We start from the raw sequence: 22,228 nt of genomic DNA on the forward strand, positions 1-22,228 counted from the left end.
CCGGAATTTATTGACGCCATGATTGGAGATCGGTGGAAAAGTTGGTCGTGAAAATCTTCGAACTCTCCACGCTCGACGTTTTCTGTCGACGTTTTCCGTCGACGTTATTAATTACGAGCAACCCCGAATTCCGTGCCATTCGAATGATTTGTGTCGATACTTGCGCGCTCGATTTTCGGAGTAACGGATCCCTTAACACGTTAATTGCTGCTTCGTCTCGATGATGGAGCTTGCAGCAAGTGCGAGGAATTTAGCACGCGTGTTTCACCAACTTCTAAAGGATTTATATAGCGATTAAATTCCTAATAATTTTCTTCCGCAATTTCCGTTTACATAGATAAAGATAAATAACGTCCTAAGCGATCGTTTCTGGAAATGACGAAATTATATTTCAGCTTCCAATTGTTTCGATAAATTTCTCGATTCTCTTTATTCTCAAAAGGAAATTTCAAAATTCAGAACTTTGTTTGCTATTAAAGGAAATGCTTCCTATAAACCTTAGTATTAATAATTTACTATCCAAAACCTAACTCGCAAATTGTTCTATATTGGATTTAAATATTCGTAATCATTGACAGTCATGTAATCAAATCCAATTTAATCAGCTGAATTTGCATAATTATTAAAAGTGAGAGAAATCAATAATTTCGATTATACCTTATTTTTGTAATTAATTAATAGAAATCGACGTTACGGATAAATTTGCATAGACTTCAGGGATCGCATTAGCAGTCCAAACGTGTGCAAATAACAATTGTGATAATGCAAATTTTATTTCGTTCCTGGTAGTCGCGACGGAAAATATATTTCCATGGGTGCGCGTCATTCATATTTCATGCGAACGTCTGATACTTTTCATAGAACACGAATTCAACTGAAATATAATTAGCACCGTAGCTTCGGTCGTGCCAATTTTATTCGATTGATCATTTTCAATTCGATTATAGAAATCTACGTGTTCGACATCCTATGATACTAAGCAATAGTTGCTTAATTTCGTACAGTAATTCAATACAATATGTGTACGATTCTCAATACGATTCCTAATTTATAGAAATAGAATTAGAAATATAGCTTCATTTAAACTCCCATTGATGAAACTTTAGATTTTCTTTCAAAGAAATTCCAGTATTTATTTTTGGTTTATCTCTAAATGCAGGATCACAATTTATACAGCTCCAGTATTTAATACACGAAGTCACTTTGCATTATCTTTTTTCCCCTTTCATAAGAAAATATATTGCTTTCATGAACTATCATTAATCACCATTGTCACCAATATATAAAAAAATGAATCTCCAATTTTTCCAATATTTTTCTGGCCAATTTCTCGTAATAACTCTTGCTGTTCTGTTGACCAAGACACGAAATGCTTTGTATCCATCTCCAATTGTCCAAGATCTCATATGTACGTTGGAACGATAACGATCAGGGCAATCGGGTTTCTACATGCGTCACGTATACAAATGGGTTAAAATCCGAACGAAACTCGAACTCTGTACATGGATACAAGATTAGCATCACCATTCTCGTCTCGCGCAGCATCGATCAATTTCACGCGGATGCGATTGAAACACGCGACTAGAGGACAAAACGAGTCCTTTCAGACGAACACTCGAAACTCGTTGTCCAGGGTCGTTTAATTCTCCACTGCCATCGTTTTTCTTATCTCTCTCGAGCTTCTATACTACTTTAAGTGTTTGTTTTCCTCTTTATAATCTCTTTTTTGTAACATTCAGCCTGGCTCAAAGCCTATTTACGTTTGCTAATTCGCTTGCAGTGAAGCATTCGAACGTTTACGTGCACTGTCTTTGAAAATTAATATAGGAGTATCGCATTAAAATATTTGAAACAACAATGATGTATACGGCAAGAAGGAACTCCTAAAATTATACGAGTAAAGTTGGAAAATAATTCAACGATATGTATAGTATCCATGATACATTTGTTATGAACATGTGATATTGGTGAATCATAAAAATATTGCATAAGGAACTGTGCAAATTGATTATAATATTCATCAAAAGCAACAGTGATTAAAAATAGCATGTTTCAATACGTTGTTGATTCATCGTTGGTTGCTTATAACAGCCTTACGACGATTTTCCACCTAACTCACTAGCGCCACCACGGTCTATATCTCCAATATGTAACGTATATATCGTTCGTATGATAAAATAAACGTGGATCTTTCCACCTGGATATCATTCACGATTGAAGTATTTCATTCTAAACGTTTCAATAATAGTTCTCCATTTAATTTTATGTTTTTCGACACTTGACTTCTATGTCGGAATTTTTCTTTGATTTCAAAGAGCATAACTGTGTAATTCTGTGTAAAATACCCGAATATTGACTTACAGATCAGTCGCGACAGTTTATAAATCTCGAATGTGTCGCTGTAAAATTTGTTAGTCTGTTACCGAGATTCGTCAGATGAATATGAATGAGGATATATGGTTAATTCAAAGATGAGTCTCGTGTTCACGTAACATGGATAGATGAAAGGTTGAAAGTTTAATGGAGTAAAGATTGAGGGAAAGAAACAGTGATAGATACGTATGTATCTGATGGAGGGTTGGAATTGTATGTGTTTTTCATTATTTAGATACCTATTGTGTTCTCGGTTGATGGAAGAGACAAAGGATCAATTGTTATCTTCCTGGACAATGAAATCCACTTGTTGAGCGTGTTCATGGAAAGGTTACTAATTGATATCGATTCATAGATTTCATTTTCCAGGTATACAGTTGATGTATAGCTAGCATCGATTGGCTATAATCTAACAGCAATGGTTATTAAATTAGTGCACAACATCAAATGTCGAGTAACTAAGCATAAGAAATTTTTCTCTGAAACTTGGAAAATTTAGGATCAAAGTTTCTATCGCCTGCAATCTTTATCAACCATTTTATCCGCTCACGAACACTGACCATTTCCACCACTATGTTTCCATCTGAAGCGATCGATAGAAACATTTGTAACCTTCTATTGTAAAAACTTGCAAGCAATCCATCTGACCTAGCAAAAATACAGAACAAGTATAGCTAATCAACCTCTACCCCCAACCCTAACTATTCATACAGATAGTAATTGCGTGAGCTATGTGAAACACTCTCCAATCGAGTTTCCAAGTACAAATGAAAATTAATGGAAGGAAATCACATATCATATTTTCTCATACATACAAATCAGGAAACAAAGTAATTTTTCTGCAGCTAACCATTCCCTTATGTATGTAGAATATTTGTCTTCAGTTATTAACCCTTTGCACCCTCACTCGCCATATAATCAGATTCTAAAAATCCATGTTGATTAATATATAAAATTAAAAATTATTCAACGACGCGTGGAATGTCGAAGTAAAATAATTCCATGTCTTAGTTTGCATACGATCTCCTATTTACCGTTTTAAAAATATCTTCATGGCGGAAAGTCTTCGAATTACTACTTTTCTGTAACGGAAGATCTCTGAGTTCAAAGGGTCAAGGGTGTACTCCTGCTTTTGGAAAAATTAATATTAACCTTAATGAAATACCAATGAAATTATATATACCTATATTTATTTTCATTAAAATGCTTCAATTATTATTTACTGTATATATTATATTAGACACGCGTCGAAGTTCATATTAATAGTTACATGTAACTATTACTATTGCCAAAATAAAGTTTCACATTTCTTCCAAAATATTTTTCTATGAAACATTCTCGAGTTCCAAACTAATTCACACTTCTTTCACTAAAGTCGTTTATTTTGTTTAATATGCTCATACAATCCAAGAAAAGGATATTTTATCAATTCCTATCTTGAAATTTCCCATTACTCGACACTATCCTCGATGCATTCGTCAGGACTGCAAATAAATTCTTCTAAATCCATAAAAGGCTCAAGTGGACTGACATTCTCCCTTGTCACGGTACAACCCGTGCGATGTAACTTCATTCCCAGTGCAACCATAAGGAGCAACAAAGCGTCTAAGTACACCCTTTCAGGAGCTTCCTCCAAGACGCATTGTTCTTCTCCTCGCGCAGCGATCTTGCCCCGTCGACCAAGAAAGAATCGCTTTCGGGACGATAAAACCCCGGAATCAGTTCTCCACGATCGAAGGAAGTAACGGGAGAGAGATTCGTCCTCCTTCTGGGTCTTCCAATCCTCGAGATCCATCGATCGCCGCAAGAATCATTTGTCCTTTATCGTTCAGGACACGCGGTAGCTTCACGATAACGTCGTGAAGATTCAATGCTGCCTTCGAGAGAAATCACTTAATTCACCTCGATTTCTATATATTTCAGAACGATCTTTATTAGATGATACGTGATCATGGGCATGACGATATTTTTCATTCGTTTCACGTAATAATTTCATTGATTGGGTATACTGACTTCAGAACTTATAACGTCATAGCTGTGTTGGACCGAATTGTTCATTTGCTATTGTTTATTTAACAGATATATTTACAACAACTGAGACGACGAGTACAATAATGTAAGGTTGAGGGATAAGAGAGCACAGAACAGCACAAAGAACATGGTTATGAATTAATAACGATCAAGTATATTTAAATAATATATTTTAAATAAACTACTGCTTGGTAAACAGTTTAAGGCTAGCCTAATTTTACAATTCTAACTTAACCTTGATACTCTGATATTGATTCTGATGCTCCATACTCTAACTCTTGATATATTCTCTATACTCTACTACACATTCTGACTCGCTGCTCCCTTGCAACCTTCTTTCAAGCCTACACTAATAAATAGTTGAACTATTCTTTATGGAGTTCACATTTTCTCGATGAATTTCTATATACACTTTCTATCACTTTGATCTGAGTGCGCTTGTCTTTCGACTCTCCCATGAGACTCGAATCTTCCTTTATATCTTTGTCAATTTGTACATAGCATATCATCACACATCTATTCTCGAGTCATTTCTTATCAAACGTTGTATACATTTTTAAATTCCCTAATCTCACACTCACGTTATTGAAATGAAGCTCGCAATAGTGACAGTACGATTAATAACAGTGTTACTATCCCATCATTCTGAAGTTTTACAAATGCACAATGTATATGTAGAAACTGAAGAATATCCGAAGCTAAAATTTTCCATTTTAAGTCCACCCTATTCTTCGCTATCCACCTTAAAAATCAGGTCTTCTGGAAGAATAGTTGAATTCAATGCAGGGTGACGAAAGATTTTTATCAATATCTTGAAAATTCACTCAAAGTCAGAATTAAGTTTAAAGTCTACCCTTTGTCATAAAATTTTGCATTTTAAATCAACCTCATTCTTTGTTACCCACCTTATCAATCATATAGGTGAGTGCCTTTTGGAAAACAATCAAATTAAATTTAGGATAACGAAAGTTTTTTATCGATATCTTGGAAATTAGTTAAAGTTAAGTTAAAATTAAGTTCAGAGTCTACCCTCTGTCATCACCATCCCTTCAACTTCCATATCGATCACCTTCTGATATCTTTTGAAAGTATACGTAACTCTATTGAACCTGCTCAATTTGTCACTTTAATTTTCCAGAATTGGAGTATGAAATAAAAGAGTCACGGTGAGAAAAACACAAACTGTACTAAAATTGAGCTGTATTTGTGTTTGCAAGGCATTTATCAGCTACATAATCGAGTGCTAGAGTAAGCCTGAGAATAATCCTGGATTTACGATCTTTTTCTGAGTGAAAATATTGTCCCGCAGGCAGCCGCGTGGTGCACGGAAATGCGCAAATCGCCGAGCGGAAGTCATCGTCAATGGACCGGGGCTAAAGCGCCATGGCGAATCAAACGGCCAATTACTATGGGGACGTTTATCAATCGAATCACACGGTGTCGACGGACGAGCGAGATACGCAGACGGAATACTACCTACCGAATTGGACCGATCTCGTTTTGGCAGGGCTGTTCACCATGTTGATCATCGTCACTATAGTAAGCAACAATTAGGCTGACCTGATCGAAGGAAGCTTTGTTTCGGACTATTTGCGATATAGGATTCCGAGGCTTCCTGTGTGTACATCGGTTGACAGGATATACCACGAAATCGATCCAATTGCTGCAATTTTACTATCAATTATTTGGATCCATGATTTTTGTAAATTTTCTATCGCTTTTGTTTTATTTCGAGGTGACTTTTACGCGAGATTAAGATTTTCAAGGTATTAAAATATGCGTGGAGATTTCGAGAAGAATTCGATTTAGCTGGAATTTATTCCTCTGCGCTTTCTTTTTGCGACTATTTTGATTTCTCGGGTGGTACGTTGTTTGAGATACTCGGGAGTTCTTGCATACTGATTATCTCGAGTTGAAGTTTCAAATCCGCGTTACTATGCTGGGTACTTTGATCTGTGTAAGGGCAAACATATGTCAAATGTATTTATTCGCGGTTTTTCAGCTCAGTTTGCCTGTTTGGAAAATACCTATTTAAAGATATTATTCTTTACATTTGTATGTATATATACGGCCGTTCATCAGTGAACACTGCCTCAATTAAGATAATTACGTGAAAAGAGTTATGAAATTATTAATGAATATCACTGAAGTTTTTATTATATCTTATATTTTACCAATAATTTAATATATAATATTGCTCCAGAAATAATAGAAAACAGTTAAATTGGTATTCAAATTAATATTCGAGTTAATATTTTTCTATTCGATTCGTGATAATTTCCATAAATGTTTCTTCAGATTATGCAAATGTATATTAAAATATTCTTTCTTGCTTCATACTTATTTCTGTGTGTATGTTAATTTTATCTCGTACAAGAAGATTCACGTTTCCTTGTTTATTTTAGCGAAATGACACTACAATAATTGATGCTTTTTAAATAATCTTCTCGAATAAATTCTACTAAGTTCATTTGAAATGTAAATAATTAAATTATTCAAAGAAAGATTGAAGCAATCAATGAAAAACGATTCGAGTTGATGCAAATCCCTCCTTGCTTTTATTTATTTTCTCGGAAATTGAGTGCAATTTTATAGCGTACTCTTGCTGTAGGATGTACCATCATAGTAATTTACTAGGTTATCGGTTCACAATTATTATTTTTCGTTTTATTTGATATTTTGACAATCGAACGTTGTTTTTGTGAATTTCGAATAAATTTAAAAATGAAATATGCATTCTTTGTTATGGCAGGTGGGCAACACTCTAGTAATTGCGGCTGTGATAACAACTAGGCGTCTAAGGTCCGTTACTAACTGTTTCGTGTCCAGCTTGGCTGCTGCGGATTTGTTGGTTGGACTAGCAGTGATGCCACCAGCAGTATTATTACAGGTATATACAAGTATTTAAGAATTCTAAATGTCCGTACCACTCCTCAATACCTTGTACTATGCACAGTGTTCTATGGATCATTGTAACATCTTTCACTTTGGATCATTATAGCATCTTCATAACCTCACCAATTTCTAATATTAGGAGTTTCGTATTTTATGTGAATTATCTAAGCTTATAATAACCGCATATTATTTAAATTTATTAATATTTTTAATTGAGCCGCACATTTGCCAAATCGATTAACTCCGCTAGAGGGCAAAATGGAAATTTATTTTGAATATAGTTTGAGTTCTTTGGTATAAAAATTAAAAAAAGTTTGACAAATATAGTTTGTCACTTCGGCCTGAGAATGATTCAATTATAATTATCTTTATCTCAGTTTTGCGAAATTTTTCAGTCTGAAGTGCTTCGACAATGGTCAGAGAAAGACTGTATTTTGATTTCTATACTCACTGTCATGAAACATATTTTAAATACACTCAGTTCCAATTAATTCTTTCCATTATAGTTTATCTGTCATCCATTCACTTAATAAATATGAATTCTCTCTCACCTATTAATGTTACTAGCTTCTCTGCTCTTGAAATGATTATCACGCTCTTCAATTCAAGTCTCTCTGATGTTACGTCTGCCAAATATTGAATTTAGGTTGATGATCTCGACCTTAACGGTTGTTTGGGTAGCCAACACATTAGGGAAACATCGTCTTAGGATTCCAACCGTTAAATAGCCATCATTAGTTTATGCTCTTAAGCTAATAAATGTACAGTATAAACATAGTAAAATTAAGAAATAAGAACAATTATAGGAACACAGAAAAATTAAAAAATAATCACTATTGTCAGAACACAGAAAAATTGATAGATAAATGTTATTGCAGAAATACAGAAAAATTAGGAAATAAATACTACTATAGAAATACAGATAAATTAAAAAATTTAATTAAAAATAATTTATCATTGAAGTAAAAATTAAATTAAATTAAAAATACCATTAAAGGAAAACAGAATATTGCTAGAACAAGTAAGAAATGTTAAAACAGTGATCTGAAGATGGTAAGACGAGAGTCTAGCGAAATTAAGTAGTACAAGTCAACGACTGCGCACCCGTCGTCAGACGTTGGAGACTTCGCGTCCACTACTATTGAGAAATTTAAGCTTCTCGTACAAGAATTCCCCGAGAATCACTGCGACGTAAATTAAGAAATAATACAACCCTCTGGTAAAGAGAAAATTTTGTTCCGTACTTTTAATCTACTTTTGCATAAGGAGTCGCTTTCTGCTCATTTATACCGATATTTCGATTATTTTCTGTATAAATGTATAATCACTTCATAGAAATTTGTAATATTAATTCAATTTCTACTAATGACCATTTGAAAGTAAATCATGAATACGTCGTTTACTTTCTTAACGTATTAGCCATTCGAGGCAAAAGTGTCACGTGACAATTACAAACATTGATCCTTCGTCCTTCTTGAACAGCGAGGAGCAATTTTGCATATAGATTGGAGCTGACTCAGTCCGTAATGAAGGCTCAACGATACGGTGCTATCCAATCAACCGAATACTGCGGAGACCATTCTTAATTTCCACGGTTCTCAATAAGAACCATTACCTTCTCCTGCTTATGAGGATTGCACGATGCAGTAGTTTGTTAAATACGGATAATGAGGGATCATCGCAGGAAATTAATTCTTGAAATAATTTTGCGCGACCAAAATGGAACATTTCTTTCAATGCTTCTTTTCAATAATAATACAATAAAATACAATAAAATAATAATACAATAGTACAATAAAATATCTTTAATTATTTTAAATAATATGCAAAATATATCTTCACTGTTAATTTCAATTGATCAATTAAACGTATATTTAAATATATATCCAAGATAATATTCGTAATGGATTAAATATACTCATAGGGTATACAATACTACTGCATCACATTCTGATATTCATCCTATAAATTTCACTGATTCTAGTTGATCACATTTAAATAAAAGTGTAAATCGAGAAATTGATTTCCTCCTGCATAAATAAATAATCATAAATCTACCAATGATTATACTTTAATTATACTCTTAATATACAGAGATCTATCTTGTACATTCACAAAAGAAAAGAAATTCCGATTAATTAATATTTCTTCATTACACAATATTATACTAAAATAACGTGTAATGCATAACGATACTACAACAGAAATTAATAAAATGAAAAATATAATCTAAAAATATAAATTAAAAATATCATATAAATCACAAAGTATTGGAATAAATTATTAAACAAAATATACAAATCATGTCTCCCATCCCATCTATTAAAATTATTATATTGTGTAAGAATGTAGGATATCTTTAGACTTCGCCAGGTATAGAGGTCCCGTTAGAATCTGGCGGCCAGACGAGTCTCGGGAAGTCGGGGCCAGGCCACGTGAGGTAGCCTCGCGCAACCCCGGTTTTCCCCATTGTAAACTGGGGGTGACGCGCCCGCGGACATCTCTCGGGAAGGGTCCCCGCGTGGATGATACTTCGAAGAGCCTAACCTGATGGAGGAATCCCTTCCACCCCAGAGCGTTACGTGGGGGCAGTTTTCTCCTCCTTCGGGGGAGGTCCTTGCCTTCCAGACGGGCTTAAAAGGGCCCGCTCTGGAAGATAGAGAGTTGAGATAGAGAGTTGAGATAGGGAGATAGTTGAGGTAAAGAGTTGAAATAGTTTCGTTAGACAGTGCTGACTGTTACGCTGTTAGATCAGTGAACCCCCTTAGAATCCCAGAAGTGGGATTATTCGTTTTATTACAGTTGCTCAAATTCACTTTCATCGCATAAGAGAAAATTAAATAAATGGAAGGAAGAAAAGAAAGAAATACATCCAAATCAATATGAAAGATAGCCCTCACTCTATCCATTTCGTTATGCCCCGTTTATTCGAAACGACACGTAACATTCGCGCCATTATACTCCGATTACATGCAACAATACTCGGCCACAACACGGAAACGAGAATCGGAATGAGTATTACAGCGATTCCGCGGTTAACTCACACCGTGAGCTCATTTCAAAGGGGTGGCGAAGTAATGTAATTCACGGTGTCAATCGAGTCTGCGCCGGTAGTTACTTTGGGAACTCCGGTAACAAAATAACACGATAGCCCCAAAGGGTCGCGTCGCTTCGCTAAACGTTGCGATAGCAGTACCACATCGTCGCCGAAGGGAATACTAATGAGCATAACGAACGTCCAAGTCGACCGCCGGAAGTGCTCTCCTGGACCGTGGATAATTTATTTGCGACTTTTTTTATGGATCGGGTCGAAACATTCGATGCAATTAAAGGGAGATCAATTAAAATCGGTCTTGGTTCGTTAGCTGATATGATACAATTTGTGTCATGATAGATTGGACACCTCTGAGTGTAATAATCACAGAGAAGTGCAATTTGAGATGTAAAATTGTTGCTAATGATGCTTGCTTTACAGTGGATATAGTTTTGGTGGATTTTTAATTGATGATATTGAAATAGGAATTAATTGATAGCATTTTTTCCTTTTCTTTTTTTTTTTTTGATAATGCTATTGTAGGATATCAGTTCGGAAAGAAATCGCGAATCGGACATTGCCAACGAAAACAAATTATAGACTGATCAATATTTTCTAGAAGCAAATGGAAAAGTTATTTTGGGTAACAAAATTAAGTTGCGCGGTCCCTATATAGAGGTGAAGTGTAGGTTAAGAAAAGCATAAAAGCAGGGTCCTTGACGACCGAAACAGAGTCCTTAGAAATCAATTGTGACCAGCACAAGCGTGAGTCGCTTGGTGTTGGAAAGAGAGTAAAATTATAGTGCGTTTTTGTGTGTTTTCATTTCGTTATCTTGATGTTCTTTTCCTAAGTTAAATTAGTTTTATGAGTTTTGAGTTTGAGTTATTCTGTTCTTGTTGTTTTGTCAATTTTTGTGTCTCAGAACCAGTTTCCGCTATCCTACACTATAGAATTTCTATGGAGCTATTAGCATCAAGTACATTTTTGAATATGTTAACATTAGATAAAATTAATGGGTAGTATTAATGGACATCTTGAATTGGATTTGTGTTACCTACTAGATTTGAAATTTAATTATCTTTCATCCATATTTGATTCTTGAGAAAATAAGAAACGAAATTAAAAGTAATGATATGAATGTTCATTGTTAATTTTGAATGCTTATTTTTAGTTACTTAAAATAGGTAGTGCTAAGTCCAATTTGTCCTTTTATAAAGATTATCACTTATCTGAATCGAATAGGAAATCCATTTGAAGAATAATGGAAATTATAAAGCTTTCTCTGCCTATGTTAATACTCCTATAAATTTTTCTGCGCGGACTAATTTTTTGAACGGATGTTGTTTCACATTCAGAAACTTGTATCAAGAGAGGAATAAAAGCATACGGTACCCTAATCTTCAAAGAATCTTACTTTTACTTCTTCAAAGCGAACTGGGATATATAAAGGAACAAAGTATTTGTAAAGATTTCTTTTCTTCTTTCGGTTACACTGATACTTATACTAAAGTCTGAACACAACTGAAATATTCCTGTGTAAATAATACATATGATCAAAAACTCTATTTATCCTATCACGATACATTTACAGTAATAATATAAATGAAATAATGTTACATTATTTAACGTAATATTTTTATGTTAATATGCTTAAGTTCTCTGATTATATTATATCTTTTTTCATTTGTTAGTACTACTTATTTTGACAACATGATGCTACATAATTATTGTCATTTCCTATTATTATATTATTATATTATGATGATATTAAAATGTAAAATCAATATTATCTAACTAATATTATTATTAGAATATTATCTAGCAGGTCAGTTTCATATTAAATCACTGTAATATTATATTATTATAATAATATTAAACTACAACGATCATATTACTTAATTATTTCATTATTCATAAGGAAATAAGCACTTAACTCTTTGTACATAATATTGTAATAATTGGAAATATACTCTTCATGTAACAAAAGGTTAATCTAACGGGTGTTCATATAAAGGTGAATCTACTGTTCAATTTCCTTTTGAAAACGTTCAAAGTTTTAACCAAAGCCTTTCCATTCAATTGTCTATTGTACCCAGATAAGTTTGAAATTTTTTTATCATTTTATCATCTCGAGACATCGCGAAATCTGTTGCATAATGACATGAAGCATCAAAAGCCGTACAATAGCATGAACGCGTCCAAAGACGAGCCACGTACGGTACACCCACGCGTTCTTTGGCTGCAGAAAGGGAATACATGCACAATGGTGTCCCACATTCCCTTTTTTCGTCTTTGTGTTGCGTTGCACGCAACAAAAGCCAGGGAAGATGAAAAGTACCGAGATCTGAATAATGCTACGAAGATTAAAACATTAATCTCCAAGTGTTGCAGATTAGGCCACGTGGTCATGTCCAATTTCAAGAAAAAGATTCCGATTGTCTAACAATATCGTTTCTCCGGGATCATTTAGTTTTTGGAAATTATTGCTGAAAATTCTATAGAATAATGCAAAGACTGAGGAATAAGTTAATTTGAATAATAAAGTTCTTATTAACGTTTAATGACGATGACCTTAATGAAATCGACGCGGACGGTACTTTTGCATAGATTTGCATGGATTACTTTAATTAAAGCACCGGTAAAAATTATTCTTTTTATTGTACTTCAGAATTGCACGTACGCAACATAATTATTCGAATTACATCCTTTCATCTAGCACATTTTTCGTGGCAGTGTTATACGAATAGCGGTGGGTGGAACGAATCGCGTTACCGATGTGAGAATTTATAACGTTAGTTCCCGTATGTATCTTTCCTTTGAATTATATATTGAGCAAGGTAATTGTTAAAAATAATTATTTTCTTAGCTTAATTATTATCAAACTAAAAAATGAAATTTTGTTATTAAAAATAAAATAATTTCTAGAAACATTCTGGCAAGAGATAAAATATTTCAGGTATTATGTATTTGTGCATATTTCATTATCAAATATTGGATACTGAATTTCATGTCTTACAATGATAAATTTTATGGTAATATTGTGACTTCGTGAATAAAAAATATACAGTATGTTTGAAACAGATAGGGGTCAATTTGAAATTTTTAAAATACTACTATTTCTAGAACAGCTGCTATGTATAATTATAGTCATATATTATCCTAAACTATTTTTTTTTATTTACTATAATTTCAGAGCTACGACTTGTCAATTATTTAATTAAATATGTTATATTATAATTTATATTATAAATTATATTATAAATATGTATGTAAATAATTCGTCAGTCCCTAAAAATAATTTTTCACTTATGCAATATTAATCATAAGCATTGTACAAATTTCATCAATATAGTTTCAGTAAATGCATATATACTTACTATATCTATTCCTCCTTTGTACATTACACTAATCCTATTCTTCTAGTGCATATCATCAGTGCACTATGCAACCGTGCTATAGAATAGCTATTTGTTCGATATTACCATAGCGAAGGGATTAAATATTAAAACAAACAAAGCTTCAATTACAGGATTACGTACAGCACGCGCCTAATTATAATTATAGCTTAATTTAATATCTTTCTAATAATTTAATTCTTCGTCCCTGAATTTTGTAATTATTTTTAAATTAATCGTGAAAGACAAACATGAAAGCGTGTTATGAAAAACAAATTAATTTACATGTACGAAAATTCGAACTGACGCGACCAAGATAAATAATTTTTTAAGTGAAACCTACATATGGATGATACAATTTTTCGCAAAGTGAGAAATAAAATAAATTCTGCGAGATAACGTGTGTTTAACAGCTTGTCATTAATCTCTGCCAGCAGCACTGATGGTCTGGCTCACTCTCAGTTATCTATTGACAAACTGTTCCAATAAATTTGAAACAAGTTGGCTTAAAGCCCTCAACACTGAAGTATCTATTTGTGGTTTGCTGTAATTAGAGCATTAGAGAAATTAGAGGTTCTGTGTCTTCTTCAAAATATGCCTTGAGTTCTCTTTACTGAAATTGCTGTGTAATCATATATCACTTGAATATCGATTACTACTTTGTATGTAAACAGGACGACAATGTAATTTGGAAGACTTCTTGGAATTTTTAGAGCACAATTTTTACAAGCTTTAAAATAAAATATTTTGAACTCTTAGAATTTTCAAAACAGGACTTTTAGGACTATTAAAATTGAATTTTTGAAATTTTAAGAATAGAATTTCTGGAATTCTTAAAATTTCTATAATAGAAGTCTTAACATTCTCACAATAAAATTCTGAAATCTTTTTTAAAGTGTATTTATTAAAAAAGAATTCTTAAAGTAGATATTTACTTAATAGACAGCTTTAATCACATATAAAATATTACATACGCATACTGTGAAACAAGTATCTAATTATCATGACACCAAATCATTTCCATCAGTAAAAACCTACATTTACAACAATAATAAAAATCAGATCATAAAAATTTTCCAAATTATTTAAAATATGGCCCGAAATACAGGTTCAACAATTTCTAATCAAATACTTCTATTCTAGCCTGAACTATAATATCTCTAAACCTGATAGAACGAAAGATAAGAATGATCTTGAAAGAGATCAGCTCACCTCTATCTATTCAGTCCCGATACCGTAAGTCCAATTGTATCGAGACGAGCTTATTATCTTTTCCATCCATTTACAAATTAAAATGGAACGTCGTACGCACGAAGAAGAACAAACGAACGAAAACAAACTTCAATATCCTCGTGTCCTCAGACACTCCACGAAATCATTTGCAACGCTAACGAAAGTTCGCACTCGTCCCACTCGTTCTGCACAGATCAGTGAGCTGAGTCTGTGAAAGAGAATGCTCCAACCCTTTACCTCTGCCTTAAGTCTAATGTCGACTTCGGCCGCCATTGGAAAAAGATTCATGGATACTTATAATTGACACTAATAAGCTCACTTATGATTATTACCGTTATTAACCCCTTGCACTCCGAATTATTTCTCAATTTTATTGCCAATAGCTCCCTACTATTTTAAGTATTTTGTTTGAAATATGCTTCACAGGACAGTTCCTTGACTGCTACTTATTTTAAAGAACTTTGATTACTAATTGTATTAAATATAGCTCTCTAACATTGTTGACATTTATATTTTGAATTTAAGTAATTCAAGAAGTTACTAATTTTCTGTTTTCTAGGAATTACTGTGATAAAAGCTGATGTTGAGTCACACTCGACAAAGGAATGCAAAGGGTTAATATTATCATCTATCAAATTATGCAAGTTTTTCCTTTCAGTTTAAAAGAATCTTTCCTAATTGATTTTTTAAACCAAAGAGTAATTAAAGAACGTTATTTTCAATTTAAGTAGTCAAAAATTGTTGATTTCACCTAAATTTTGGCTGTATAATACAGATTATACTGATATCAATGTGGATGTTCTTAAGAAAATTGTATTTGGAACCATAGATACTCTTCTTGCTTATATTTCTAGGAATTACTAGTGGACACAATTTACGTGTCCATAACAAAGGAGACACCTTATATAGGAAATCGTGCTATGTCATGGTCATACTCCTCCTGTTGCTTCAATGAATATGATGGACTATCTTAGACTGAACTGTTAGATTGACTTGGTCTTCTTGCACACTCTAACTTGCTCGTGCTCTTGCACCCTTATTTAAACTATTCATTCTGTCCTTTTTTTCACACTCAGGCTTTCCTTCTCAATCATGTCTCTTTCTCTGCAACCTCGGTGGACCACGTACTCATAAACTGACTTCCATTCGTCATACACATCCATTCGATCCTCTTGCGCGGTCACCTTTGTTCTAAGTTCAAACACTCCCGAAACTCTTTCAAGATCATACTCATTCAATACCTACATATATAAATGCTTGTAATTATAATTAAGAAATTATAATTAATTAAGAGAAATGTATCTAGATGTCTCAAACTGCCACGAGCAGTATCACTAGTCTTGCATGCTTATTCTCTCAGATATCTGCCAATCACCCTTTTCAGTCGCACAAACACGTAAATTTTGATCAATTTTACGACCTGGCTACGTTTCTTGCATGAACCGTGTCTATCACGAACCCACGGAGCAATCAACGCCACAATGAGGTTGAAGTCTCGCACGCTTGTGTGTACACGTCAAGCGAACGGGCTCGACGGGCAGCTCGCGGCTGTTTAACCCTTTTAAGTGCTATGGACGCGTATATCCATCAGGTGAATGCCATCGACATTGACTGTGGGCGTGTGTGTCTGGTGCACTGTCATCAGTGTATATTATGAACGTGATTGAAACAAAGAAGATGCTTCGTCTATTTTTCCTCGACATACATAACATAGAGTCTTGTGTTGGCTCGACACTTTCTATTCTCATGTTACAAGGTGAATTGTTTTTCTTCAGAATTGTATAGATCTTGAGTATTCTTTAGAAATTTCTTTCGTAGATACCTCAATGTCTTCTGGTGATAACTCATTATAATCAATAATACTCAAATGGTGAATTATTCTTCTAAATCTTTTCCAATTTTCTCCAAAGACTTCCCCATGTTTTTTGTTCATGAAAGTTCATCAGATACGATGTTTATTTTTCCAAAAAAATGGGCAGATTTCGGGTATCGTAAGCAATTTTTTTCGTCTAGCTCATTAAAAAATCATTGTCAGTCCCAGAAATATTTTTATCAGATTAAATGAGTTTAATTTCTATTTGTTTTGTTTATAGTACCTACCTATAGTGGGTACCTAGTGGAAAAATTAAGAAAACGTTCTGGAATTGGAATTTAATACTGAAATTATCAGCCTATATTATGTATTGTATCTTCGATACAATAAAGATAAATTGGAATACATAATCATGTTCCTATCTGAATAGAAATCATCAATTTTACCCGAAGCAGGTGCAGTAGAACCAGCAATAAATGTTTAATTGTCTAAGGGTTTACTAGCAATAAATGTTTGTACATAACTTACAATCTCCTTCTACAAAGTCCCATACAAGTCTTTCACAGAGCTTCTATAGAAGATTACATAGGCCATCATTTATCCATGCTGCTTGTCTCCAAATTAAGCCAGTTACCCAAAGCCCTACTATACACGTACCAGTAATCATGAAACTGGCCTAAGTCATAAACCAACAAACTCCATTTAATTTTCTTCCATTTTTAACAAAAATAATTTTGATTTATTGCAATATCAATCAATACGACATTATTATTCTATTCCAAGGATCCTTCATCCAAACAATTATGTGTCCCCATTAATTACAATATCTTTATTTGAATTTTTGACTTACAACAAGAGTGCAATTCCATCTGGTCACCGATCTAATAGAAACTTTATAGGTTTGTAGATTTCGTCATGCAGTTCAAGAATATATATCATTATAGCCGCAACTACTCAATACTTTTTCAGATAATTATGATTAAAGTTTTAACACTTCTGTACCTACAGATTTATTTCCTATAGTTGATTTCTTTTCCTTTAATGTATTTTTTATTTTGTATTCATTCTTCGCCTATGAAAACATTGCAAATAAACAATAGTAAACCAAACACCTTAATAAAAAAATTTATTTTTTACGATTTCTTAATAATTAATCTCATCTGCAAGTGCTTCTTCAAGTTTAAGCATGTTATAAGACATATATTAGTTTTATTAATGTAAAATACATTTCATATCAAATTTATTAAAATTTACTATTTATCATTCTAATTCAAATTAGAAATTAATTAATATATTAACATAAAACTTTAGAAAGTAAATATTGTATATGGTTATATTTTTAAAAACAGATATACAATCCATTGAAATATTACTAACTTATACTCACATTATCCAAAGTGGATGGCCCTTGTATATAAATATTACTCATCTCCGTAATGATCTGTAATGTAATAAACTGAAAAAAATAGCCAATCCCATTATAGAACTTCTCCTCTATGCTGATAATTACAAAAAATCTAATTCAAAAGCCCAATTTCGGAAAAAGAAGCCAAAAAGGAAATTGCGTAGCACGACTTCCTACCCACTGACACTTTCGACACTATTCCTCGAAAATGCACGCCCGAAATAAAAAAAAAATAATCAATCCCGTTAAAGAAATGTTCGCTCTACGCGGATATATAGGACAAACCTAATTCAAAAGCCTATTTTCGGAAAAAGAAGCCAAAAAAATGAACTACGCAGCACGACTTCTCACCCGCTGATACTTTCGGCACTATTTCTTGAAAACGCAGGCCCGAAACGGAAAAAAAATAATCAATCCCGTTAAAGAAATGTTCACTTTACGCAGATATATACAACAAACCTAATTCAAAAGCCCAATTTCGGAAAAAGAAGCCAAAAAAGGAAATTGCGCAGCACGACTTCCTACCCACTGACAGTTTCGGTACAATTTTTCGGAAACGCACGCTCGAAACCGAAAAGAAATAATCAATCCCGTTAAAGAAATGTTCACTCTACGCGGATATATAGGACAAACCTAATTCAAAAGCCTAATTTCGGAAAAAGAAGCCAAAAAAGTAAACTGCGCAGCACGACTTCTCACCCACTGACACTTTCGGCACTATTTCTCGAAAACGCACGCCCGAAATAAAAAAAAAATAATCAATCCCGTTAAAGAAATGTTCGCTCTACGCGGATATATAGGACAAACCTAATTCAAAAGCCTATTTTCGGAAAAAGAAGCCGAAAAAATGAACTACGCAGCACGACTTCTCACCCGCTGACACTTTCGGCACTATTTCTTGAAAACGCAGGCCCGAAACGGAAAAAAAATAATCAATCCCGTTAAAGAAATGTTCACTTTACGCAGATATATACAACAAACCTAATTCAAAAGTCCAATTTCGGAAAAAGAAGCCAGAAAAGGAAGTTGCGCAGCACGACTTCCTACCTACTGACACTTTCGGCACTATTTCTCGAAAACGCACGTCCGAAACCGAAAAAAAAATAATCAATCCCATTAAAGAAATGTTCACTCTGCGCGGATATATAGAACAAACCTAGTCAGAAAGTCTAATTTATTACGCAGCATGATCTGAGAGCAACGGACACTTTCGACACTATTTTTCGAAAAGACACGCTCAAAACCGAAAGAAAACATCCTATCCCGTTAAGGAAGAATGCCCTCTACGCGGATATATGCAGGAATTCTAATCGAAAGGCCTAATTTTGGGAATAGAAGCCAAGAAATGTCTATTACGCAGCACAATTTCACAGCCACGGACAGCTTCGATACTAAATCTCGGACACGAATGGTGGGAATCATAGAAAAATGGGACACAATATAGAGAGAAACCTAATCAACGCTGTTATAGTGAAAAAACCTAATCCGAAAGCCTAATTCGGAAGTATAAACGATAAAATTGAACTGTTTATCTCGATTTCACACGCACTTGTACTGCCGTCACTTTATTTCACATGTGCTCCTTCACTTGTTTCCATATGTAGTATGTTACCATGGAATAAATGTTCATAGTTATTTATCCTGTTCTTGGTAAAGTTTTCTTAATTTCTCAATCTGTGTTGTGGTCCTATCGTACGTCTATAGGACCAATGATCCGAAATAATAACTGATACTGCGTGTTATCGTTCTTGAATATTTCTTTAGCCAGTTGCAGTAAGTGGAAAACTGATCAAGGATGACACTACTTCACGAAACGTTTTGTTCAGGGACTGAAAGTTTCACTTTAACACGTGTTAATATTGCATCATGTGTTACCCGCACGTTGGATTCGCGTCTACTAGAAGTGTACTGCGATTGGACAAAGCTGTGCCTTATTTTCGCGGGAATATTGTTCGTGTTTAAAATGGTCATGTGCTAAAGTATCGATATAAAACATCAAACGATGTTTCTTATATATATTAATATTAATGAAGCAAATATAAACATATTTCTGTTACGAAAAAGTCGAAATTTCTATAATTAATCTATGAACTTGAATTATTAATTATTCCATTATACTAATGGAAATATAAACCATTAGTATCTTCGGCAATAGCTCAAACACTCTATATAATAATCACCACTAATGATTTAAATTACAACGAATTCATATCGAGAATTATATTAGAAAATTCGCAAAGGCTGTGCCTTTACGATGCAATTTTAAAAGATGATAAATCAATTATAGATGAACATGAAGTCACAGATGAAGATGCGTGGTTTTGTTCTTGGTAAAAAGAAAATGAAACTGTGATGGTTATATGCTAAAGTACTTTTTATTACCTTGAAAGTTTTACATATAAACATTAATTGTTAACGACATAATAAATAATGACATATAGACATTAGAATATGAGTAGATGTCGGGAAAAGATGTTTCGAAATACATATCACGAAGTAATTATCATTATAATGACCATATATATATGTAACAATATTTATAGACATATACACACTACTGTAAATGATTCTATTCAAATACATGAGTTATTCTAATAATTCTAGATATTGGTTTATCCTGCATCTATCTGTCTTATCATGCATTTCCTCGACTTTCTCTCGTGCTAAACCTCATAAGGAGTTCTTTATTCCATATTCATTTTCCTTTATATCTATATCATCTTCAACATCATCTATTTTATAATTTTCTACTCTCTTCGGTTCCTTTTTTGGAACCTTCCATTTATTTTTTATGCTTTGCTTCATTTCTCTGAAAATATAAATATAAGACAGTCACTAAAATTCCTACTTTCTATAACAGTTATAACGCAAATAATATAATAACTCTTTCTCTTTCTTTACAACTTCTAATTCTTCTTGAGTTTTTACTTCGTCGTCACTTTCCCAGTCCCTACTGCGGTCTTCTTTCCTTTTTTTATATGCAAGTCCAGATGGTTCAACAGCTGGTTGTGAGTTTAATTTTGGATCAGTTAAATGATCATGAGCTGATTTGCCCTTAACATTAAACTTTTTATTTAATATCACATATTCTTCTTCATCTTCCTTTGCTTCTCCACCGAATGATAAAAAAATAAAATCTCTGTAACAAAATTTTTCATTGGAAAGAACAATACTATCAGGGCTAAATTCTGCAAACATATATGATTTTTACTTTACTGCTGCTATTTTAGGTTTTGAACTGTCCTTTACTTCTTCACTTTCCTGTACTAATTTCTTGGTATAATATCAGAAAATGGATTGTTCAATATTATAGTTTTCATCAATCTTGGAGGACAAAGCGGTTCATCAATCTACAAAACAGACGAAATGTTATATTTATATCAATTCTCGATATATATTCTCGCAAACATTAAATTTACCTCATCTACAAGTGCTTCTTCAAGTTTAAGGATACTATATATAGATTCTACAGTGTCTACCAAAAATTACATGTTTATTCTGCAAATCTGGTGTAGAACTAAAAATAAAGAAGTACTGGGAACCATTGCCATCTTTCCAGCATTATCCATAGCAATTAAATTTCGTCGACAAAAACGTATTCTCGTATGAAATTCCTCTTAAAAACATATATATCCAATAATTTTTTATTAATAAAAAAGGAATTCGTTTCATTTTTAAGTATAGTCTCACTTTAAATAGTTCTTCATATATTTTACCACCTTCTCCGGTACCTATGAGATCACCACCTTGTGTTACGAATCCTTTGATAATTCTATGAGAGATAGTGTCACCCTAATAACCGTCCATACATAATGCTATGAAACTTCTACATGCTTTTGGAGTTTCTTTTGCCCATAATTCGAACTCAACATCACCAACAGTTATTTTCATTACAACCTAGTTATAACAAATACATTAGTTTGATTAATGTAAAATAATTTTAAAATTAAATTTATTAAAATTTATTATTTTTTATTGTAATTCAAATTAGAAATTATTTAATACATTAACATAGAAATTTAGGAAGTAAATATTGTATATCGATTAA

At 33.2% G+C, this 22,228-nt stretch overlaps 1 protein-coding gene across 1 annotated transcript in view; it reads left to right on the forward strand.

The window, feature by feature from the left end:
- The first annotated feature begins 5,787 nt into the window (after positions 1 to 5,787).
- Positions 5,788 to 22,228, forward strand: part of LOC108552024 (octopamine receptor) — a 28,839-nt gene continuing 12,398 nt past the window's right edge. The window contains exons 1-2 of the mRNA XM_017906399.1: positions 5,788 to 5,943; positions 7,157 to 7,294. Coding sequence (XP_017761888.1) covers positions 5,788 to 5,943; positions 7,157 to 7,294 — 294 coding nt within the window. The remainder of the gene's footprint in view (positions 5,944 to 7,156; positions 7,295 to 22,228) is intronic.

The sequence above is a fragment of the Eufriesea mexicana genome, unplaced genomic scaffold (genome assembly GCF_001483705.2).
Source record: "Eufriesea mexicana isolate 0111107269 unplaced genomic scaffold, ASM148370v2 scaffold5379, whole genome shotgun sequence".
Lineage (NCBI taxonomy): Eukaryota > Metazoa > Arthropoda > Insecta > Hymenoptera > Apidae > Eufriesea > Eufriesea mexicana.